The 23,783-nt window shown below is 40.0% G+C and overlaps 1 protein-coding gene across 2 annotated transcripts; it reads right to left on the bottom strand.

Annotated features, from left to right (window-relative positions):
• Positions 1-944: 944 nt before the first annotated feature.
• On the bottom strand, positions 945-21,674 carry brd2b (bromodomain containing 2b). 2 transcript variants are annotated; one of them, XM_061717466.1, is made up of 12 exons: positions 21,556-21,674; positions 14,803-15,070; positions 14,438-14,575; positions 13,448-13,592; positions 11,830-11,993; positions 10,598-11,095; positions 8,326-8,454; positions 7,998-8,243; positions 6,955-7,208; positions 5,292-5,587; positions 2,866-2,994; positions 945-1,183 (listed from the first exon to the last, which is right to left on the bottom strand). In XM_061717466.1, the coding sequence occupies exons 1-12, from the start codon at positions 21,585-21,587 to the stop codon at positions 1,053-1,055; spliced, it is 2,430 nt and encodes an 809-aa protein (XP_061573450.1). In that variant the 5' UTR covers positions 21,588-21,674; the 3' UTR covers positions 945-1,052. The 2 variants fall into 2 exon arrangements, with proteins under 2 accessions (XP_061573450.1, XP_061573451.1); XM_061717467.1 differs by having other exon boundaries at positions 8,010-8,243.
• Positions 21,675-23,783: the final 2,109 nt, after the last annotated feature.

Here is a 23,783-nt window from a genome sequence, read left to right as displayed (position 1 = left end):
CGTTTCCTCCGGCGCGTTCGCAGCAGACCAAAGCTTTCTTTCAGAAGGTTTCAAGTGCTTCAAATGTCTTCAAGAAATGGTGACAACACCTCCGATTAGGAGAGTGATGTGGAAATGTGTGCAGCTCAGAAACTGATGCTGACGTTTAATGCAAGGATGAGAACAGCACCACCGCTGTTTCAATGACAAGAGCTTTCTAAATACTGGAAACAGTACTTTCTGTTATCGTCACGTTTATAAGACTAGTCCGTCTTAAAACAGGCTTTTTCGGGAGAAAAGTGCAGCAACTACGTCAGTTACTTGTTAACGGCTGAATTACAGTAAGTTAAACTTCTATACTGTACTAGAGGCCCACTGTGTTTTCAAAACAACTGTACAACCTGCAACATGGATTCTACTGTCACACAGAAGAGTACGAGTTAACGGAACGGGTGATCGAGAACTCAAACTGGAACCGACTCGGACTCCGACCCGAACGCGGAGGATAACGTGCAGAACTTCCTAAACGCTGCTAAAAGTGTGAACACGAGAAGATCTCAGATCTCTGCGGCGATGTTCGTTGTCTCCAAATGTTCTAACCATAACCATCAACGATGCTGAGTCCGGGGGTTCGTTTTAGGTTTCAGAAAAGCAAAGCTTGTGACCAAAAGGTTGCTGGTTCCAATTCCAGTACTATCTGAGAAAATGTGGGTGAGGAAAACCAAGGATTCTTCCGTTCTTTAACCATTAGTGCCGGCCGGGGCAGATCTGAAGAAAGGCCGGACCTCCTGCGTCACCTTTCATTATTCTACCTCCCTCTTTAGGGATCGCCATAAAAATCTTCTTTATAAAAGAAACATACATTTGTACAGGTATTTACAAGGGGAGGAAGGAGAAACCAAGGCAGTTTAGTGTTTGGGTTCTACAGGTTCTTCTACAGACCATTTTCCACATCCCTCAGTCACTTTATTTCTTCTTTTTTCCAGATAATGCTTCAGGGTGTCATGTGTCCTGGGCCAGCCCAAGTCCCTGAGTTACTCCGGTTTTTCCGTCTTAGACTTCTATTAAAGAGCTCAACTGGAGTCTGAATCACTGGTGTCTGAGGAGGAGGAAGAGGAGGATGAGGAGGATGAGTCCGAGCTGGAGCTGCTGCCGCTGAGGCGCGACGGCTGGGTGTGCGTCTCCACGGCGCTGGGCTTCTCCACTGGAGAGGAAGAGCAGAGCATGAGTAAACCTTTACTGCTGGAGACGTGTCTGGAGCAACATGAGGGCAGTTACAGGGCAGAGAGAGCGTTACAGAGCAAAGCAGATTTGCACATAAATCTAACCTATAAACCTTTACAGGTGCACCTAGCTGTCATCTTTTGGAGCGTATTAAATATACCCAAAAGTCTTGGGAACCAAACATCTCAATCAATGAGATCAATCAAATCAGACTGTCCTTGTACAGAGTTTTACCACAGGCTTGACAGGATGCCGACGGAGCAGCGGCGGGATCTGGACGTAAACAGCGCACATGGCTGCAGATGAGGCATCAATATTTATAGATCTGGACTTTGTCAGCAGACAGCACAAATCATTCCTTTGCAAGGTGGACGTGTCGGCCGTTCTGCAGACCCGCTGCATCAAAGGTTAAATAGACTCTTCTATACATCACACCTCCTCTTAACTCCTCTCCATCACGCTGGATACGTCTCCCTGTCCGTTGTCGGACCGGTCGTAGCGCTGACAAATACCACTCTAAAACTGCTCTATATGTAACACTTATTCTTTATCTGATGTTAATTAAGCAAAAAATGTTTATTGTGGTATTTTAAAAAGATATATGTAAACTAAAAATGGTATCAGAAGTGTTCTGAATAAATGCTCCGAGGCTGTTAAGACTCCACATGTCTTCACCCGTCCATCTCTACCTTCCACCACAACAACTGAAAAAGTAAACATGTAAACGTTGTAATGCGCCTTGTAAGCCTGTTTTGAAAAAATCGATTCTCCGATTTTAAATCGATTCTCATATTAATTCCTAAAAATCGATTCATATGTCTAAAGATCGATTTAAAAAATATATATATAATTTTATTTTTTTTTCATCATTACATTACAACTTTTGGTACTTTTTTGTTTATAACCAAAAAAGGAATATTTTGTTGGACACGAGAATAACTGGTGCCATGTTTTTGCCTTTAAATATGTTTAAAGGTATGAAAACATTAAAGTTTTCAGTTATAATTGCATGCATTGTCTATATTTCTTTGCTTTATTATACTGTCTTGGGGTTACATTTGCATAAATGTTAAAAACCAAATTCTCATAAATGGGGAAAAAATAAAAGTGATTTTTATTTCGTCCTCTGTTTCCTCCCTGGATCTGTTTGATAATTCTGACCCACACGATGTTTCTGAAAGCAGTTCTATCAGCATTCTGGGAGCTGATTGGTCCTTACAGCATCATTAGCTGCCAATACTTGCTATTGAATCTCAATATAATAATAATTAATATGTTGCATAACTAGACAGTCATATAATTCATGCAACAGCTGAAAAAACAGTTTTATTAACACTAACCCAAATCAATATCGGATCGAATCGAATCGTGATAATCGATTCTGAATCTTAAGAATCGGAATCGAATCTTGATATTTGAATCGATCCCCAGCCCTAGCGCCTTGTAAAATATCCAAGTAATGAGTAACATTTAGGAAACCGTTATGCAAAGCCAGAAGGGCTGCATACAGATACTCAGACATCTGTAAAGTCATAGGTAGGTGCGTATGGTGTTTTCAGGTGAAAGTGGGCCCGTCCTGACAATCCTCTCCTCCCTACTCCAAACAAACCAAATATCTGGAGCCCTGAAAACAGATATTTAGAAGGATAAGTGCTTGTTCACCTTTGGGTTTTGATGGTTTCTTGACTGAATTGAGCTGTCCGCTGACGTCCTGCAGCCTCCGCTCCAGCTCCCTCCTCTTCTCCAGGGTCAGTTCTTCTTTAGACATGCCAATACTGCCCTTCTTCGCTTCTGGGAGGACAAACATCACAGGAATGTTTTATGTGGCTTTGTGTATTACGGCAGTGGCATAAATGACAGTGTTTAAGTGTAATTTGGCATGAGAGCAGTCTTGAAACATTAGGTCTGGAGGCTAGTGATGTGGGGATCGATACTGAAATAGATACTTCCGATACCAGATCTGTAGGCTCTAAAATAAATTCTCAAATGAAAATATCAATACTTTTGATACTTCAGTCATTTGTGGTGATGTACATCGTTAACAGGAATACGCTGGAAAGTAACTAAACTATTCAGAGTTTGTCTAAATGACACACTGCTGGTAGGAACACATTTTTTTCAGTCATTTTTATAGCAGTTATTTTTGTTTTATTTTAATGGTTTTCATTTTTTTTTTTTCTTAGGATCTTTTTTAGTGATGGAAACACCTTTATTCAAACACTGGTTTTTCTGTTGTTGTAAAAGCTCGGCTGTATTGTGAATGAGGCTGCTACCTCAGTATGCTTCTGAGTTTAAAATAAATGGCTAAATAAGGGACTGTGACTTAAGCTATCTAAAATACACATTTTTTTTAGATTTACTGGGCACGGTATCACCGATACCAGCCTGAGTTTTACTCAATATCGGATCAGAAAGGAACTCGGTGGTGTCGAACACTTCTACTGGGGGCAACCTGGCTGAAGTGTTTGGTATATCGGTTGTAATGAGGACCACCGAAGCTCAAAACAGCCATTCCTGTTCCCCTGCATGGCTCTTTGTAGAGGCCGAACTACAGAGCAATATCACTCTCTAGTAACCACTTTTCTGAATCAATGTATTTGCTTTCAGGACGGATCCAGGAGTGTTTTCTTACAGCAGCTAAACTGCAGCAGCTGGTCTCACAGAGACGAGAGATGGTTCCTATTACACAAACACATGAATTACCTCATTTAAAACCTACATTTACGCGCCTGTATTCAGACAGTTAACGCTGTTTCATTCATATAAGATCATAGCAGTGGTGTTGTTTATGGAATGGCATGTATGAGCTCTGTTTTAAACTTTTGTCCAAAACTAAAGTGGCTTTCGTCAACAAAATGTATGACTAAATATCATTGTCAACGAACCTTTATCACCTGAGGAAAATGATACGAGACGCAACGAAAACGCTGGTCATGTGACGATAATAATTAAATATATAATGCAATATCATAGAGGAATAAAAACAAGACTGAAATGTAGATTAAAAAATAAAAACACATCTTCATTTTCGTTGACCAAAACGAGACGAAATGTTCTACCAAAGATCCATACGGTACATAAAGTTACATAGAGAAAGGCGGGGATCTGCTCTGGGGCTGGAGAAGAAGAAGAACCATCTTTGGATACACTTTCCTATAGAGACGTGGAGAAGAAAACCCAATATATCGTCGAAAAAGAAAAAGACGAGGAGAAATGCGGAAAAATAAATATGTTGTAAACTCAAATTAGAGTCTTCTGTATCTGGAATGAATGTATTCTTGAGTCTATAAGGTAACAATAATATAATAATAAGATAAGCTGGTTTGAATTGTAAAATGGGTTTGGCTAAATACAATCTTTGACTAAAACTAGACTAAAATGGTCCTGGACAATTCTGACTAAAATAAGACTGAAATGCTCAGAATTTTAGTCAACTGAAACTTAACACGACTAAAATGAGAATGAACATGACTAAAACTAATACAAATTAAAATGATAGCTTGACCAAAAGACTAGACTAAAACTAAAATTGAAACAGGCTGATAGAAACAACACTATCCATCAATCGTCTCAGAAACAGGTTTAATATACAGGACTGTCTCAGAAAATTTGAATATTGTGATAAAGTCATTTATTTTCTGTAATGCAATTAAAAAAACAAAAATGTCATACATTCTGGATTCATTACAAATCAACTGAAATATTGCAAGCCTTTTATTATTTTAATATTGCCGATCATGGTCTTAAGATTAAGATTCCCAGAATATTATAATTTTTTAGATAGGATATTTGAGTTTTCTTAAGCTGTAAGCCATGATCAGCAATATTAAAATAATAAAAGGCTTGCAATATTTCAGTTGATTTGTAATGAATCCAGAATGTATGACATTTTTGCATTACAGAAAATAAAGGAATTTATCACAATATTCTAATTTTCTGAGACAGTCCTGTAATTGTGTTCCCTCCACAAGCTCGTACTGATAAACTATCCTCACAAAAACACTCATGACTGCAGAACAACCTACTGACAGGTAATCGCAACAGAAATGGCAGCAGGGTCAGAAACACCCGCCCCCCCGGAGGCTTACGTGGCTTCTTTCTCAGGCAGGTCATGACGTAGCGCTCCAGCTCCTTCAGAGTGGACGGCTTCAGCGTCTCGAAGTCGATCTCGATCTCCTCGGGGTTGGTGTCCCGCAGCGACGGCTCCCTGGACTGGATGATGTGGACCACGCGGCCCAGCTTCTCGCCCGGCAGCTTGTTGATGTCCAGGCTGAGCTGCCGCTTCTCGTCGTAGGTCATGGGCACGATCTCCTCCTCCTCCTCCGAGTCGTAGTGGGGAAGCATGGACGGGGTCAGCGGGTTGTAGAAGGGCTTCTTCACGTTTCTGGAAATTAAAACGGACAGCCGTCATCACCTGCTCTGTGTTCTAGACGGGTGGAGATGTCACTGATCTCTGAGGAAACGTTGCTGCCATTTTAAGGGGTTAAAGTAATAAAAAATCCTGAGCCTGAAATTTTTTTCAGGGAGCGAGGGCACATGAGCTCTGCAATTTGGCAAGCAACAAAAATGACATAATTTGAATATTATTTTCCTTTTCACTATGGATGCTTTTGATAAAGTTTTGCTAGTTGTCATAGTGTTTGATGGGGTATAAGAGGATCTACAATCTAAATTATGAATATTTCAAATTAAAGGTCATAATGTTATAAGGGCAGGTGAAACTCAGGCAGACTAATTAATTGGATTAGCAACCATTTAATTCAGTAAGTAGGTAGGTAGTAAGATAGTAAGTAGTAAGATCCACCCCATCTCTACTTCTGATTGGCTAGTGTTAGGCCCCGTTTACACGTAGCCGGGTATTTACAAAAACGGATATTTTCCCCTCTACGTTTTCAAAAAAATCCTTGTTTACACGGACCCGCATGAAAACGCTGTTAACGTCATGCCAGCCAATCAGAATCCTGGAAAAACATCAACAAATGACACGTGTGTAACTTCCAGTTAAGGCTGATTTATGGTTCCGCGTTACACCAACGCAGAGCCTACGGCGTAGGGTACGCGGCGACGCGCACGTACGATGCGCGTCGCCGCGTACCCTACGCCGTCGATTTAACGTGGAACCATAATTCAGGCTTCATGCTGCTGGCTGACGCGCTCACAGGCTTGAATGAGCAGGAGGCTGGACGGGGGGGGGGAGTTACTTTTAAGTGTGACTTTAGAATATAAAACAGGTAAAATACAAGAAAATATTGACGGTGGCCAAACTAATTGTAAACACAGGTCGCGCACATGACGCTGGTGAGTTTCTGGTGCATAATGTGACGTTCTGAAGCTTAAATCTCAGTTTTCCTCCGTTTTCCTCCGTTTAGACGCAAACGTGAAAACGGAGTTTTTGAAAATCTCCACTTTGGCCGGAGTTTTCAGAAATTATCGTTTTTGGGGGCTTTGAGCTGCGTTTACGTGTAAACGAACGGCCAAAACGCATGAAAACGCCTCCGTTTTTGCCCCGTGTAAACGGGGCCTTAGTTTGGTTGCGCATGAGAGCGTCTTTCCTCTCATTCCATTGGTAGCCTAACAACACATATTTAAATGTAAACCGTTAGTAACTCATATTTTCATTCTTTAAAAAACAAAAAAAAAAAAAAAGCAGTCAAACTCTGCACGCTGAGAAAAAAAACCCCAAATAACTCCATACGCCGGAGATCCGGCACGGTGCCGGAATACTTTAAGCCCTGCGTTTTTCCAACTCACTTGCTGTTTTTGTTGCTCTTCTTGCCCTGCCCTTTCTTGGCCTCTGAGCCGCCCGTTTTGCCGGACTTGCTCTTCATCATCTTGCCCGGCATCTTCCATTCCTCCGAGCCGGCTCTGCTCCTGTTACCCCGACTTCGCTTCTCAAGCTTCTTCTTTTTCTTTTTCTCCTTTTTCTCCTTCTTTTCTTTCTTCTTCTTGGGCTTGACGATGGGACCTTGGGAGAGGGCAGCCAGCTGCTCGTGCACGGCTCGGAGCTGTGAAGAGATGTACGCACAAGTTACCCCTGTGGCAGACACTGAGTGGGGTATTTATGGAGGGAATGTGCATGACGTCACAGATGCGACTTCACAGCGAGTTACGCCCACTGAGTGGCAGAAAGACTGAGTGGCAGCGTAAACTTTCAGTTTGAGCAACTCCAAAACATCTAAACTGGGAAAGAGCTGTTGTGGGATTGACTGTACTCATAGATTTAGCAAGACATCAGAGTTATCGTTTTACAGACTGCCAAAAAATAAGCTTAAGAGAGAAAAATGGATCGCTACAATTCACAGAAACACCTGGATTCCAGGCACCGAAACGTGGATTTGCGGTTCCCATTTTGTATCAGGTAATGTTGGATTTTTGGATAGCTAACGTTAAACGGTCAAATCATAAAGTTCGGTGTCCTCATCACTTTAATTTCTACAACAAATCCTGCCTTGAAGTCGGACCAAGCGTCAAGACTTTTGTATGCCTTCAAGCTTTGCTTCGTGTATTTCCCCAGTGTGGAAATTAAGTACATATAAATATCAGGAAACTGGAATCGTGGCCAAATATTAATGTCCATGGACCACTGGTTCTTGGGGTAACTGTACGGGTCACTGTCAAGTCCAACTGCCTTTAATTTAAGCCCATAATCGGCTGTTATCCCGTCTTCTCCACAGTTTCCCCTACTAGTTGCAGCCATTTTTGCTGACGTTTTGCCACTCAGTGTGAGTAAGGGGGGAAGTGACGTCAATGCATTTCCTCCATACTGAGTGTGTGGGGGGCAGCGGAGTACTTACCTGCGTACACACCTGGTCCTGTAGCTCGGCCAGGCGATGGGCTCGCTCCTCCTCGCTGTCTGAGCTCGGGCTGCTCTCGCTATCCTCGCTCTCGCTGCTGGGCTCGCTCTCCGATGTGGAGGAGGAAGAGGAGGAGGAGGAGGACGAGGAGGAGGAGGAGGATGTTGGATGAACACTCATGGACATGGCTGTGTGCTCCATCTGCGGCTCATCCGGCATCTTGGCGAAACGGAACTCAAACACATCCTGCGCCACAAAAGAAGACGTTAAAGAGGAAAAGAGAAACATCGAGACGGAGGATTTCATCATCTGGTGACGCTGAACTCACCTGAAGTTTGCGTGCCATCCCAACCACGTCGTGATCAGGTGGATTGTACTTGTAGCAGTTGGAGAACATCAGTCTGACGTCGCTGGCAAACTGCTGCGCATCCCGGTACTCCCGACAGTCCATCTTCCTCTGATAAAGGGTTTCAAACCATTAGTCCATCACATGAGCAGGAACCATCTTGCACGAGTGCTGACTGAAACCAGAACGCAGCGCACGCATATCAAACCATTCTTAAAGACTCTGCTCCGGCTGCCCATCTTCTTCAGAACCAACTTTAATAACCCTGTTAGTTTGTGAAATGCCCCCATGGTCTCTATCCTGCTCTTTTATCCGAGTTGTTTTGACTGTATGAACGTTCTCGGACCTTCGGGTCTTTTGGCAGCAGTTTTTAAATCATTTCCAGGATGGGGGCTTGAAAAATGACGGGGGGTTGTTACTGCTGCAGTCCACGTCAATGAAATAATCGACCTGAGAACTAGCAGACAGCTGAGATCTGGACGTTTCTTAAAGAAACATGAGACCCCCTTTTGTTCCTTTTTAAATTTAGCTATTAACATGGTTTTAAAAGAGCTTTTAAGGCTTTAGTTTGACATTTTACTGCGTTTAAAACGTATTGTTTGATTTCAACTGAATTCACATGGTTCTGGATTTTGCTTCATTTTTTCCCGTAACTGAGCTTTTTTGTTGTTTTTTAGGTTCTTATTAAAAATGTTTAATTTGGTCTAGTTACTATTCATTACAGTTTCATTTTAAACTCTGTTTTTCATTTATTTCTTTTAGTAGTACTTTTTATCTGTATTTTTTTCTCTTGTTTTTCTTGTGTACTCTCAGCCCCGTTCATTCATGTTTTATGTATTTTTTACTTTTCATCATCAATATTTCATAAAAAAAAGCAAAGCTTTCTCAATTTTAGCATTGGTTTCAGCCTGGCTGGTGTTGCTGTAGGTGTTACTCGTAGGAGGAGGGTCGCAGAGCTATTTTGTTGTCTTTTTTACACATTCAGCCAGCAGTGATGCAAGGCCTCAACACATTCCTGGAAGGATTCAGACCCGATCACTCAGGACGTATTCGAAGGTCATCTGGGACACGTGTCCACAATCTCCCTGATGCCTCTATAAAACATCTTGGAATGGATTTAGAGATCCCCTAATAAACTGACATCAGCTTAGGTAATTTAATTGTTCGCATGAATAACCACAATAAAGCTTTTTATCATTCAAATCTGTCTTCTTCTGCTTGTAAAAAGCTTTTTGTCTGTCTGAGAAATATTTTATTGTAACATAGACACTTGGTCGAGAAGTCCAGACGTATCTCTAGCAAATATTATGTTGCTTTGCAGATTCGTCTAGCTACAGTATGTTGGAGCTCCTTAAATATGCTCAAAAGTCTTGGGGAGCCAATCAAATCTGCCGATCCTAGTTGAGAGTTTCAGGGCGGGCTTAACATGACGATGAGAGAGCTGTATCATCTGGATACTAACAGTGTAGACGGCTGCAGCTGAGAAATAGTGGCTTTGGGATCAAAAGTTAAAGATTGTAACCTTTTTTATTATCATATTGTTATATATTATAGTATGGTGATATCATTTTGTTATATGTTATAATATTATTAAAATTATTATGTTATATTAGGATATAACTATATTATTATGCTATATTTATATTATATCGTGCAACACCACTCTATATGATAATTATTTATTTGTTTACTTATTTATTCTCGAATATTCTTAATTCATGTATCTACTTTCATCATCTTATTTTCGCACACACACACACACACACACACACACACACACACACACACACACACACACACACACACACACACACACACACACACACACACACACACACACACACACACACACACACACACACACACACACACACACACACACACACACACACACACACACACACACACACACACACACACACACACACACACACACACACACGATGTCGTCTTTTGTCGCTGTTTGCACTGTATGTTAATAAATAAATAATAAAAAGATTGTAACCTTTTCTTCAAAAGCTGAACGGAAGACGGCAACCAAATAAATTAGCAAAAATTGGTAGCTGGAGGAAGTGTCTGGGGTGAAGGAAGTCTGGGCATCTCTGCTAAGACTGCTGCCGCCGCGACCCGTAAGCGTAAGAAAATGGATGGATGACCAAATTGAAATCTTACTGAAAAGCCTGTTTTGAGTGTCACTGCACCCGTAGTGAAAGGATTTCATTTCAAGTGTCTATGTTCCAGGATCAACCGTTACCTTGATGGTGCTGAGGTCCATCGGACACTTGATGATGTCGTGATAGTCGTGGAGTCCCAGCGCCGCTGCGTCTACAGGCGTGTAGAAGGGCCAGGCGTAGGCGGCGTGTTTCTTGGACAGCATGTCCTTCAGCAGGCCGCTGCAGTACCTCAGCTGTGGACTCAGCTTGCCCTTCCTGGAGCTCTGGGACTGGACAGTATCGGGCAAGTCTTTCTTGGGGGGTTTGATGGGGCGCCCGCTGCCCACCCTGCGTCCGGTACCGGCCATCATGGGCTGCAGGAGGACGGGACCCCCGGGACTCCTGACCAGGCCCATGCCGGGGGGCGTCTCCAGGCTGATGCCACCCATGGGGGAGATGCCGTGCATAGAGGTGTCGCGGACTTGGCCCCCGTGTCCTCCTTTTCCCAGGCCCACCATGTGCGTTGGTCCCGACATGCCCACAGAAAAGCCCATGGTGGAGGGGGTGGTGGTGTCTGCTTTACGTTTTACACCTTTCTTCTGCAGAAAAGGAAATCACTCCAATCTCAGTATTATGGCTTATTAACACCTTCTTTTTCAAAGCAACACAGTTAATCCACTTTAGCTTCCCTGGGGAAGAGGCACAGAAATCTTCCCTGAAAACCTCAAAGACACCCTAAAGGTTTCTTTTGTCTAAGAAATCCCTTGAATGTGGTAAAATGTAGGTGTGTGTTGTAGAGAGAAAAAAAGAAAAAAAACTAATTGATTCTCTGATTCTAAATCGTTTCTCATATTATTTCCTATAAATCGATTCGTATGTCTAAAGATCTATTTTTTTCTCTTCATTACATTTTCACCCAGTGAACTTAAATCCCAGTAGTCATTTAATTCACACATGGGCGTGGGGAGAGGCTATCAAACAATGAACATGGCGTTGAAGATTAGCTGCAGCGTTAAAAAAAAAATCGCTGGTTTTTAAAACTCCTGAAAAGCTGAAAAATGTGCGTAAACTTTTCTTTTTTTCTTGGACTTAATGAACTTTTCTTTCGAGAAAATGCTTCAAGAAGGGTCACTAAAAGCCAGGGACACAGCTCAAAAAAAACATTTTTAATAATGCTAATCCAAATCAAATCGATTCTTGACATTTGAATCGATCCCCAGCCCTAGTAAAATGCAATCATTCATGTCTTATCTGTGCAGCAACAGACAACCAGTGTTATCTGCAGTGTCATCATGTGCTATGGCTCTCATTGGTACATTCTTTTTGTACATACCTTGGTCGTGGGCTGTGTGGGGGGGAGGCCCATGATGTTGGCTGGAGGCAGGCTTTTGGTCAGAACGGTCTGCGGAGAGCTGGCCGGCATGGAGTCACCGGTGTCTGAGGAAGAGGGGGAGTAGGCCGACTGGGAAACGGCAGGCACCTGCTGAGCTCGGGATGCTGGGGGGAAAAGGGTTTACGCACAACTTTAGAAAGAGAAAATCACTCTCAAAAATACAGCAATGACACAAATAGGGAAACAGGATTTTTCCATTTGAGTAGGTCTGGAACAAGTTAGTTAGTTCTCTACGCTGGGTCTAGACTTTCAAACGCAGAAATAGTTACATCCACAAGCAACTGGTGGCGCTGTCACAGCAACCTCAACGTACGGGTTACTACAGGAGATTTAAACATGAACTCACACCAGTTCCAGGGGTTTTACAGATGCAGGAAGACGGTGAGGTGTCGAACACACGGGTTAAAAGTGGGCGAGTGATACCACCTTTCAGACGGTGGTGATAAACACAGCAGTCATAAAAACAAGGAGCAAGCAGGGTGAGTTTAATATTAATGGGGAGCTCTAAAAGACTGCACTGACAACGTTGACAGTTTAAACTTTAAAAAGATGAAGACGTGACTGAAAAAGGAAATGGACTGCCCATCACTTCAGCCATCATCAGTTGAAAGTCCTGCCACTGAGTTTAAAGCCAGTTTCAGTGAGCGCAAACACAGTTAACAGGCTTAAAACATCCTTGCACACAATCCCTTATTAAAAATGCAATGCAATTTCCAAAAAAACTAAACAAAGTTAGAAAGGACACTGTAGTCATTTTAAATTAGACGTAATTAGACGTCAAGCCAACTTACGTAAAAAGTAAACCCAATTTTCAAATCTGTATCATAATCCATTTATAATCAAATGTTGGAATACAACGTTGTTCCAACCTCAGACTAACTTCAGGTATCCGCTATCGCTGGCAACGATGAACCAATCAGAGAGCAGGACGTAGTACGAAGCTTACCTCGTCCACTTTTATTGGTGGATTCGTGGAATGTGAGTAAAAATATGAGTGTATTTTTCTATTTTACTGAACAACATTCTGAGTTATTGTGAATTAAATTCGACTTACCAGACTGTTTTGTTTCGATTTATATGTTTTATCATGCGCCTTATAACCCGGGACGCCTTATGTTTGAAAATAGAGCCGTTCACTGATATTGAGTCCCTTCATTTACGGCTTCCTCAGTCTGAAAACATGTAATTCAGTTAAGTGTTCAGATTTTCAAGGTTCTGCATTATCCCAGGCCCGGATCACATTAGATTCATCCAGTTTTCCCATCCTTGTCTCCACCCGATCTTACATCACGCTGTACCACAGGGCTCAAGAGAAATATATCCCACAGAGGAGGGAGACGGGTGGGGTTGAGACACCGACGTCACCCCGTAAAACAAGCTGCTATGCTGACAGATGCTGAGATGCGATTTAAATGTATTCCTGTGATATAACCAAAAACCTGTCACAGGAATTTCACTGCAATGTTAAGAACTTATATAAACCTTTGGAAAAGAAGAAAAAAAAGGAGGACATAGTATATTTCCTTTAAACTCAACAAGACATATTTTCCAGACTTACTGCTGGACTTGCGACCTCTCCCTCGGCTGTTTTTGTTGCGAGGAGCTGGAGGAGGAAGCTCAACTTCCTCTTCGGGCATCTGGGCCACTTTCTGAAGAAAGATTTTCTCCAAGGACTGGGCCATGAGCACGATGTCATCTGTAGGCTGACCAAGAGGGATTCAAAATAAATAAATATCGATAACTCATACTGTTTTCAGCATAAAGATGTTTAATATAAACGTTTTTTGTTTTGCTACATTTTTATTTCAACGTGTCAAAACAACATGTCTCAGCTTTGTAACACCAATCTGATAAATTTAGTTTTCATGATGCAAATATACCAAATACACATATGTTTTGTTATTCACAGGAGAATTAAAAATGGTTGAAAACAGAACAAATAAACCTCTCTTCTTCCAAGAAAAGACAACTTAAAACACCCTGAGCCAAATCCCACTGTTAAAACCCAGTAAACCCAGTAAAAGGCGGAGCTGTTAGCAAGGCCACAGGAGAGATTTGTGGTGTTTGCATCTCCGGAGCGGTTTGCTCCAGTGACACTATAATTTATCAAAAATAATTGGGAGAGGGATCTGCACCAGTTTTTCAGAGGCAACATGGTGGCTGTGGGCTTGTTCGCTTCCTTGCTGACTTCAGATTTTCGCTCCTTAGAGAACACAGGTCAGCCCTCGTTCTGCTGTTACATAGAAATAATTTAGATGCTCCCATTGTGGCAAAAAGACCAAATGTGCTCATATCAACACCAAAACTACTACTGACAGCATCATTAGGTCAATTAGAAATCTTCCATTTGTACATGTTTCACTCATACTTTGGTATCATGAAAACTTTACAAACTTTTTGCAGTTTTAACTCAATTTATCTATTTTTTCCAACATATCCTTTCCCAGGATTTTAGATAAGCCTCTCAGAGCAAGGGCCACACGATATTCAATGTGCCCCTGAATTAAAAGAAGAATGACATTAGAAAACCAGCAAATCAAGGACCTACCTTGTTGTAGATGTAGCAGTTGGTGAACATTGTGTTGAAGTCCTGGATGCACTCGCTTGCACTGCGGTAAAAGTTATTTTCCAAGCGCTTCTTTATGGTCCCCATGTCCATAGGCTGTTTGATAATTTTATGATAATCCTGAAAAATATGGAATGTCACCATTTGTAGTTTCAATATTCATCTTTACATCTACAAACACAGCAATCCATTGGATTCCTTGCTCAAGTATGAAGCTTTCTCTCCACCCATCACAACAGTGAAAGTCAGAAAGATAAGAAAAAACACTGAAATACACTCATTTTAGTGCAGGAACTACCGTACATTGAAATCAAAACAAATGTGTCAGAATGTGGCGTCCAACCCACCGGCAGGTTGAGTCTGCTGGCGTCCACAGGCTCGTGGAAAGGCCAGGCGAAGTGGTGCCTCCACAGACACTTCATGAGGGTTTTCTGGAGGAACTGCAGCTGGTTGGTCATGCGGCCCAGCCGGCTGGGATCCTTCACCGGGGGCTGTGGGGTGGCGGGGGGTGCTTGGGGCATTGTGTGTGGAAGCGAGGGGCTTTCAAAGTCCTCGTACAGCAGGGAGGGCTTCCGGATGCGTTTTCCCGAGCTGGTGTGTTGGTCCATTGCGCCGCTGGAAACCCAAGCAGAGAGCTGATGTCAGGACAGAGTAAAGCCCACAGGATAGACAACAGGAACGATTGTGCAGCTCTAAATTCTTTTTTTCTAGATGATAACGTTAAAAACATTGCCTGTAAACCTAATGAAAAGGTCTGAGCTTATGCAAACTTCATACATAACCCACATGGCCGGTGAAACTGCTCACCCACTCAAACAACTCATGGAGGAAACTAGGACCTTATCAACAGGCTGCTACTTTTAGCACCATCATGGTAACCATGAACCCTGTTGCTGTACGGGCCCTCACCCTCACATAAACTATCAGGCTCTTATATAATATGAATGTGAGATAAGACTCATGAGTCAATGTTAGTTGTTCAAAAATATGTAGTTGTGGCCAAAATGTTTGGTTTTGATTAAATTTTTAGTTTCTGAAAACTGTATTTCTGTGGAAAAGTGGAAACCAATTTATAAACATGTATTAGTTTTGAGGGTTTTCATTGGAAAATACATCAGATTTATACAAAAACACACTTACAGTGTCAACCAATTTTCTTCAAAAGCTCTACAAATTGCTGGGTCGTGGTATAAGAACTGATGGAGGACCAATTCTCCTTGTATTACTGTGGTGAAGTGGTTGAGTAATTATGGTGCTGAAATTATGAATCCACAGCGAGAAAACTCTTCAGCTCTAAACTCCATTGAAAACATGTTATCCATCACCAAAGAGCAGGTGGACAAGCAGAAAATTAACTAATACAGAAGGAATGGATCTCCATCAGCTAAGATATGGCACAGAAAATGATAACCAGCAGTACAGAAACAAGAAAAAGAAAAAAAAATTTAAATATTTTTTTTAAATGTCAAAAGATACTCCCGACTTTTGAATCATTTAACAAAAGAGGAGGAAAAAAACTCCAAAACCGCTCTTCAGAAAAAGAAAGCCATATGCTTTCCAGGCTGTTTTGACAAATTTAATATTAACTTAAAAATCCAGTTCTTCGTGGTGTGTAGTTTGGTAGTAAGTAATTGATGTAACACAAAGGGAAAAAAATGTAAAAGACTGGTTCAACAGATCCTTCCTGCCCACAGCAATAGATTTAAATGATGACAGTTTGTTCGTCCGTATCAACTTCTTTTATTTTCATTACATTTTTTATTTATATATTCTTGTAGACTTAAGAATATAAGTAAATATTTTCATGATTTGCAATGCCAATGTTTACTTATAAAGCTAGCGTTCCCTGATTTACTGATTGATGGCCTGTGGTCTGTCGTCTAGCTGCTCTCAGTTCTACAGCTACATCATCTTCTAATCTGGCTGCGGTCCAGGTGGACCAAATACTGCAAACACCACAACAAATCTGTCGTCAGAAGTCACTCGTACCACGCTGTTAACAGAAAGCCAACATCATGCCATTCTCATTCCCCTGAGCACAAACCAGATTAAGGAGATCATAGACCTCAGTGCACAATTCAGAGCACACACCTGCCCCACTGACACACAAACTGTGGCCAAGCCTGTGACCTGATTTCCTACATCAATCACAAACTTAACATGTAATACGTCATTTCCTTTGTTGTTGTTTTGTTTGTATCTTTTTTAAATGGACTTATGGTGAAGTTAAGATCTACTGTATGACTACTGTTTTGTTTTCTTACACATTAATAAAGGAGATGATATCACATTAATAAAAGATCATGTGATAAAAAGAAAACAATACAGTAGTAATTATTACAGGAGGACATTGTAAACTAAAAATCTATGACTATTAAGAGAAACCTTTATTAGGAAAACATTTACTGACACAAAAAATATACAAATACTTAGTGAATAACTTCACAAACAGTAGAATCGCAATACTGGTTTGAGGGTCTGCAAAACTGATGCAAAACTTACTTTAAAAATTAACCAATTCAGTGTGTAAGGATGAAATATATCAAATATGCTCAAAATGCAGGGCAATGCATAAATATTATGAGCATAACAATAATTTCTCAAGGCTGAGACAGTGAGTGTCTGAAATCATGATATATTGTTAATATCTTTCAGAAGAAATATATTAACACTTTATCTTATATTATATTTATATATACACACACACTTTATCCCTGCCACTGACACAGACTGTGGCCAAGCCTGTGACCTGATTTCCTACATCAATCAGAAACTTAACAACATGTAATTCCATTTGTTGTCGTTTTTTCTGTCTTTTTTAAATGGACTTATTATGAAGTTAAGATCTATGACTACTGTTTTGTTTTCTTACAAATTAATAAAAGGAGATGATAGATCATCTCCTTTATTAATGTGTGATAAAAAGAAAACAACACAGCAGTAATTATTTCAGGAGGACATTGTAAACAAAAAAATCAATGACTTTATAAAGAAAAACCTATATTAGGTAAACATTTACTGACAAAAAATATACAAATACTTAGTGAATAACTTCACAAACTGTAGAATCGTAATGCCGGTTTGAGGGTCAGCTAGACTGATGCAAAACTGACTTTAAAAACTAACCAATTCAATATGTAGTCATGAAATATATAAAATATGCTTAAAATGCAGGGCCGTACATAAATATTATGAGCATAATAGTAATTTCTCAAGGCTGAGACAGTCAGTGAGTGTGTAAAATCGTGATATATTGTTAATATCTTTCAGAGGAAAGATATTATCACTTTATCTTATATTTATATATACTCACTTTATTCCAGCCACTGATACACAAACTGTGGCGAAGCCTGTGACCTGATTTCCTACATCCATCAGAAACTTAACATGTAATTTAATTTGTTGTTGTTGTTGTTTTAAATATGGACTTATGGTGAAGTTAAGACGTTATTAATCTATGACTACTGTTTTGTTTTCTTACATATTAACAGAGGAGGTGATATGACATTAATAAAAGAGGATGATCTCCTTTATTAATGTGTGATAAAAAGAAAACACTACAGTAGTAATTATTACAGGAGGACATTGTAAACTAAAAATCTATGACTTTATTAAGGAAAACTTTTATTGGGTAAACATTTACTGACACAAAAAATGTACAAATACTTAGTGAATAACTTCACAAACTGTAAAATGGTAATTCTGGTTTAAAGGTATACAAAACTTACTTTAAAAACTAACTAATTCAATATGTAGTGATGGAATATATCAAATATGCTCAAAATACATGGCCGTGCATAAATATTATAAACATAATAGTGATTTCTCAAGGCTGAGACAGTGTGAGTGTCTAAAAATCATGACACATTGTTAATATCTTTCAGTTTGATATCAATCATTTTAAATAATGCAACTGTGCTGCTTTGGACTTTAACGTATTAACTAAAAATAGTCGTGCAGTAATTAGTCCATGGGCCAGAGCCCAAAATTTCACTTGTCAGTACCACTCGAGGTGACAAAACATACTGAAAATATCCATGTCTGTAGATGATATTTTGGTATGATAACCCTTCCTGAGTGGCAGCTGGATCATAGTTATCAGCTCATGAAGTTACCACCCCCTTCAGAAAATTACATTTTAGATGCTGGCGCATATCCTGGTTTAGACTCATGTACAGGATAGCTGTCAATGTTTCACAATATTGTCTTTGGTATCATTTTAAAGGGGACCTTTTAAGCATTCATTCAAGCTAAGATGTGAATCTATTCTGACCAACATAGAGGTCACTGCAGCTCTTTAAACTATACAGGACTGTCTCAGAAAATTAGAATATTGTGATAAAGTCCTTTATTTTCTGTAATGCAAAAATGTCATACATTCTGGATTCATTACAAATCAACTGAAATATTGCAAGCCTTTTATTATTTTAATATTGCTGATCATGGCTTACAGCTTAAGAAAACTCAAATATCCTATCTCAAAAAAATTGAATATTCTGGGAATCTTAATCTTAAACTGTAAACCATAATCAGCAATATTAAAATAATAAAAAGCCTTGTAATATTTCAGTTGATTTGTAATGAATCCAGAATGTATGACATTTTAGTTTTTTTTTTTTTTTTTTTTTTTTTTTTTTTTAAATTGCATTACAGAAAATAAAGAACTTTATCACAATATTCTCATTTTCTAAGACAGTCCTGTAAACAACACACATTTTTACACAATTCGCCTAAATGATATACTATTTTTTAGCCCTGTGTCATCTAGGAACAACAGAGACACAAAATACAAAACCTGGAATACTCACAGGACCATAAGGATTCAGGAAATGTATAATACACCCACACATATTAGCTTGAATGAATGGTATCATTTTAAAGGGGACCTTTTAAGCAAAGACAATATTGTGAATCATTGATAGCCATCCTGTACATGAGTCTAAACCACGCAATTATGCAAACCTGGCTTCTTGCTTATGCTGCTGCTTCCAACAAATAATAGACACAGCTATGATACCAGACTGGCCCTAGCTAATCACTTTTCTCTGCCTATGCCCAGAACCAATGCATTGAAAAAAAACAGTAATGTATAGAGCAGTCACACACTGAAACCATCTCCCCCCATGTCTAGTTGCAATAATCAAGGCGTCAAATTTTATAAGGAGACTGAAGCAGGCTGTGGTTCAGAAGGAAGTTATGACCGGTCCTAGGTATACATTGTGATTATGTTGCAAATTGTAAATGTATTATAAATTGAATAGTAATATGGAGTGCAACTGCTGATTAAAAGAGCTGCAACTATTAGCTATTGTTGAAAAGCTGCAGTTGAATGGGTGTTGGGATGGTTCCTATGTAAAACCTTGTGGTTTTGTTGTTGCAACTATTTTTGTTCATAAGTGGATACAGATCTGGTGATAGTAGCAAATATTGTTACTTAAAGGAGCCGTCTGTAAGAAATGGCCAAAACTGGTTCTGCAGTCACTTTCAAAATATTGTTGAGCGGCGTGTACCCTCCCCCTCCTCCCCCCGACCAGAGGTTGCCAGGTAGGCTGCAGAATGCAGCAGGAACGTGGGCTGCCATGGCTGCGATAATTAGAGCCGAGCTGGCAACCCGGATGCCGAAACAATACTGACTTGGTGATTGGGAGATAGGTGGAGGGTGGAGCTTCAGGCCAAAACAAAAAATGACAACATAAACATCAGTTGAGGGCTGCAACTCCTCTTTTTAAACTGGAATATCCTGGCTTGAGTGCTGTTGTCAGTGACATAAGTATTTGAAATGAACATGATTTTTAAATGTCTGTTGACGTATCGGGGTAATTTTATGATTCGTTTTATTATTGCTCTCACATACAGCTCCTTTAAGCTGTAAGCCATAATCAGCAATATTAAAATGATAAAAAGCCTTGTAATATTTCAGTTGATTTGTAATGAATCCAGAATGTATGACATTTTAGTTTTTTTTTTTTTTTTTTTTTTTTAAATTGCATTACAGAAAATAAAGAACTTTATCACAATATTCTAATTTTCTGAGACAGTCCTGTAAACAACACACATTTTTACAAAATTTTCACCTAAATGATATACTATATTTTAGCCCTGTGTCATCTAGGAACAACAGAGACACAAAATACAAAAACTGGAATACTCACAGAACCATAAGGATTCAGGAAATTTATAATATACCCACACATCTTAGCTTGAATGAATGGTATCACTTTAAAGGGGACAAAGACAATACTGTGAAACATTGACAGCTAGCATGTACATGAGTCTAAACCAGGATATGCACCAGCATCTAAAATGTAATTTTCTGAAGGGGGGTGGGTAACTTCATGAGGTGATAACTATGACACATCTGCCACTCAGGAAGGGTTATCATACCACAATATCATCTACAGACATAGATGTTTTCAAAATTATCAGCAAGTTTTGTGATCTGGTCTGGCCCAGGGACTAAACTGTTCCTGCGTGGTGTGAACGCCCCGCCCTCGCTGTTTGTAAACACCGGATCACGGTGGCAGCACCACAACAGACAAGCGCTTTTGTTTAAAAAAAAAAAAAAAAACCCTCCCCAAATGCCATGCCTTTATTCAGGGTCCACATTTGGGATCATTTCTCCCTGGTTTTCTGGATGTTGTTTGCCGCAGTACAGAGGCGTTTTCTCCCCAGCACAAAGAGCCAGCTAGGCTGCCCACCATGGGCCGGTGAGGTGAAGCTGCCCGGGTAACCAGGGCGTTAATCACGACCGGTCGTGCTGACGGTTCACTGACCAGCCCGCGGTGTCTCGGTGACAGAAAGCCGGCTGGAGCAGCAGGCGGGACGGGGCTGCAGCTGTCACCCACCGCCCCTCATCCTGCCGGCTTTCCTCTCAAAAAAACATAAAACTAATGCCAAATGCAAAAAAAGAACTGAAATGTATATGCATAAGCTGCTGAGTAATCAATATTGGGACGGTATCCTGTTATGAAAGCGGGGGTGGGGGGGCTGCTAGCGGTAACGGTGTCCTAGCAACATGATCAAATATACGTCCATTCAGAGGGCGATAAAAGCCGCCCCGACGCCCCCGGCTTCGCTTTTAGAAACCCCGCGGACGTTACCTGTCGCGGGGCGGGTTGACGGCGGCTTCCATGTCGGCTGAGGGCGGAGTGTTGTTTTCATCCAAATGCAACCGCCGCGTCGACGTTTCGGCTAGTAAGAGCTGAACCGCCTGCGCGCGACTCCGGACTGAAATGGCTCCTGTCCGCTTCCGCTCCAGCCTATTTATGTGCGTCACGTGACCGCGCTACGTGTTTCCGGGCAACGGTTGCCTGGCGCTTTTCGTTATTTTTATTTCGTTTAGTTATACAGGACTGTCTCAGAAGATTAGAATATTGTCATAAAGTTGTTTATTTTCTGAAATGCAATTAAAAAAAAACAAAAATGTCATACATTCTGGATTCATTAAAAATCAACTGAAATATTGCAAGCCTTTTATTATTTTAAGATAAGATAAAATAAGATAATCCTTTATTATTCCCTCAATGGGGAAACTCCTGTGTTAGCAGTAGTACATTTAAAATATACACACACACTCCTCTTGTTAATGTAGTTTTGTACGTTTTTTTTTTGTACATTATTTGTATTTTGCATCTGATTTAATGTTTTGGTGCATTTGCGTGTGTCTGTATTTAATTACAGTTTGTTTATAACAACCTTGTTTTTTTTTGTTTTTTTTTTTTAATTTATTAACATACAGTGCAAACAACGACAAAAAACGACATCAGTGTGTGTGTGTGTGTGTGTGTGTGTGTGTGTGTGTGTGTGTGTGTGTGTGTGTGTGTGTGTGTGTGTGTGTGTGTGTGTGTGTGTGTGTGTGTGTGTGTATTTTAAACGTGAGGGACTCAGAATGAGAATGAACTTGAGAGATTTTTTTACTAACTAGAATCTCAAAAACCTTTTGGGGAGCTAAACCACCAGTGAGCCATCAGACTTGCAGGATCCTGTGACATCACACATCACAGACCCAGATCAATGAAGAATTTTCATACTCTTCTCCGTCTTTATCCCCGCTCACTTTCACATCTTGCTGAATTTTCTTCCGCCAAGTGCAAAACCTGTAATACTGATTTCAATAAAGACGTCCCACGGAGAAGGAGACATTTCAAGAATGCCTGGATCAAATTGTTTCAACTATTGGAAAAGCATCATAATATGTCTCCCTTGAAGGTGTCTCGGAAAAGTCCCAGATTAATTAAACTCTTTTTGACTTTTGCAACCCATAAAAATAAACTTGATTTAATTTTTTACCCCTTGCACATGAACATGTTTGTTTTTGATGAATCTGCAAGCTTATAATAATTCTAAATCAGGCTAAATGTAGGTTTTTAAGGTTATAGATGCATGGTAGAGGTGGTTATCCTTCTAGCTAAATATAATATTCATAATCTGAACTGCAACCATGTCTACATCATTATGATTGGTCTTTTCTGACAAAAAAACAACAAAGAAACTTTATCCTGATTTAGTTTTGGTTCAAAATGATCCTCTTGTTGTATGTAGGTATGTTTGTTGTTAAATATCAGTAGAAAAATACTCATTTCACAAATAAAGGAAGTCAAATACATTTGTTTTCAGGCAGTTCAGGACCAGAAAAGCTTGCAGGATGGCTCCTCTGAAGAAACTGGAATATTAATCCCAGTTTTGCTTTTTTCAAATATAAGAGTTACTCTAATCTTGTATGTTGTTCTGTACTGTATAAAATAAGTATAAAAGTCCTCATAGGTAGGTGTGCACAAACATTTAAAGTGACACATATGAACTTGAGCAATTGCTAGCTCAGAGGATCCACCTTCAGGCACCGAGGGAAACTGACATTGACTGTGTTCACTTTCTTGATTGGTCGCTCTTCTTACTATTGTTACTTTCTTGAGTCTCTCTCTGTGAGCTTGTTTCATTATTGTTGATTGGTGACAAACATAAAATGACTCCAAGGTTGTTTTGGCTGTTTTCTGCCAAAAGTAGGGATGAGAGACTGAAGTAACTAGATGATGATCACCTAAAATTAATCAAATATTCCTTCAAATAAAATTTGAAACTGATATTTTAACCCAAAGCAACTCTGTGGTGTCTTATATGTATATACTTATATTTTAGTTTTGGAAAGGATTATATTCTAATCTAGTGCACCAGGAAAGACCAGATTATCACATTTGAAAGTGTAAAAATGCACTTTCCACTAGAAATATGTCCTCACATATAACGACATGACAAGTATCTGAAAGTTCTGCGTCTGTAAAGCTAAAATTTCAAACACAGAAGAGACGGATACAGAGAAAATATTTATTAT

The sequence above is a fragment of the Cololabis saira genome, chromosome 3 (genome assembly GCF_033807715.1).
Source record: "Cololabis saira isolate AMF1-May2022 chromosome 3, fColSai1.1, whole genome shotgun sequence".
In the NCBI taxonomy this organism is placed as follows: Eukaryota; Metazoa; Chordata; class Actinopteri; order Beloniformes; family Belonidae; genus Cololabis; species Cololabis saira.
This window is presented reverse-complemented; position numbering and strand designations above follow the sequence as displayed.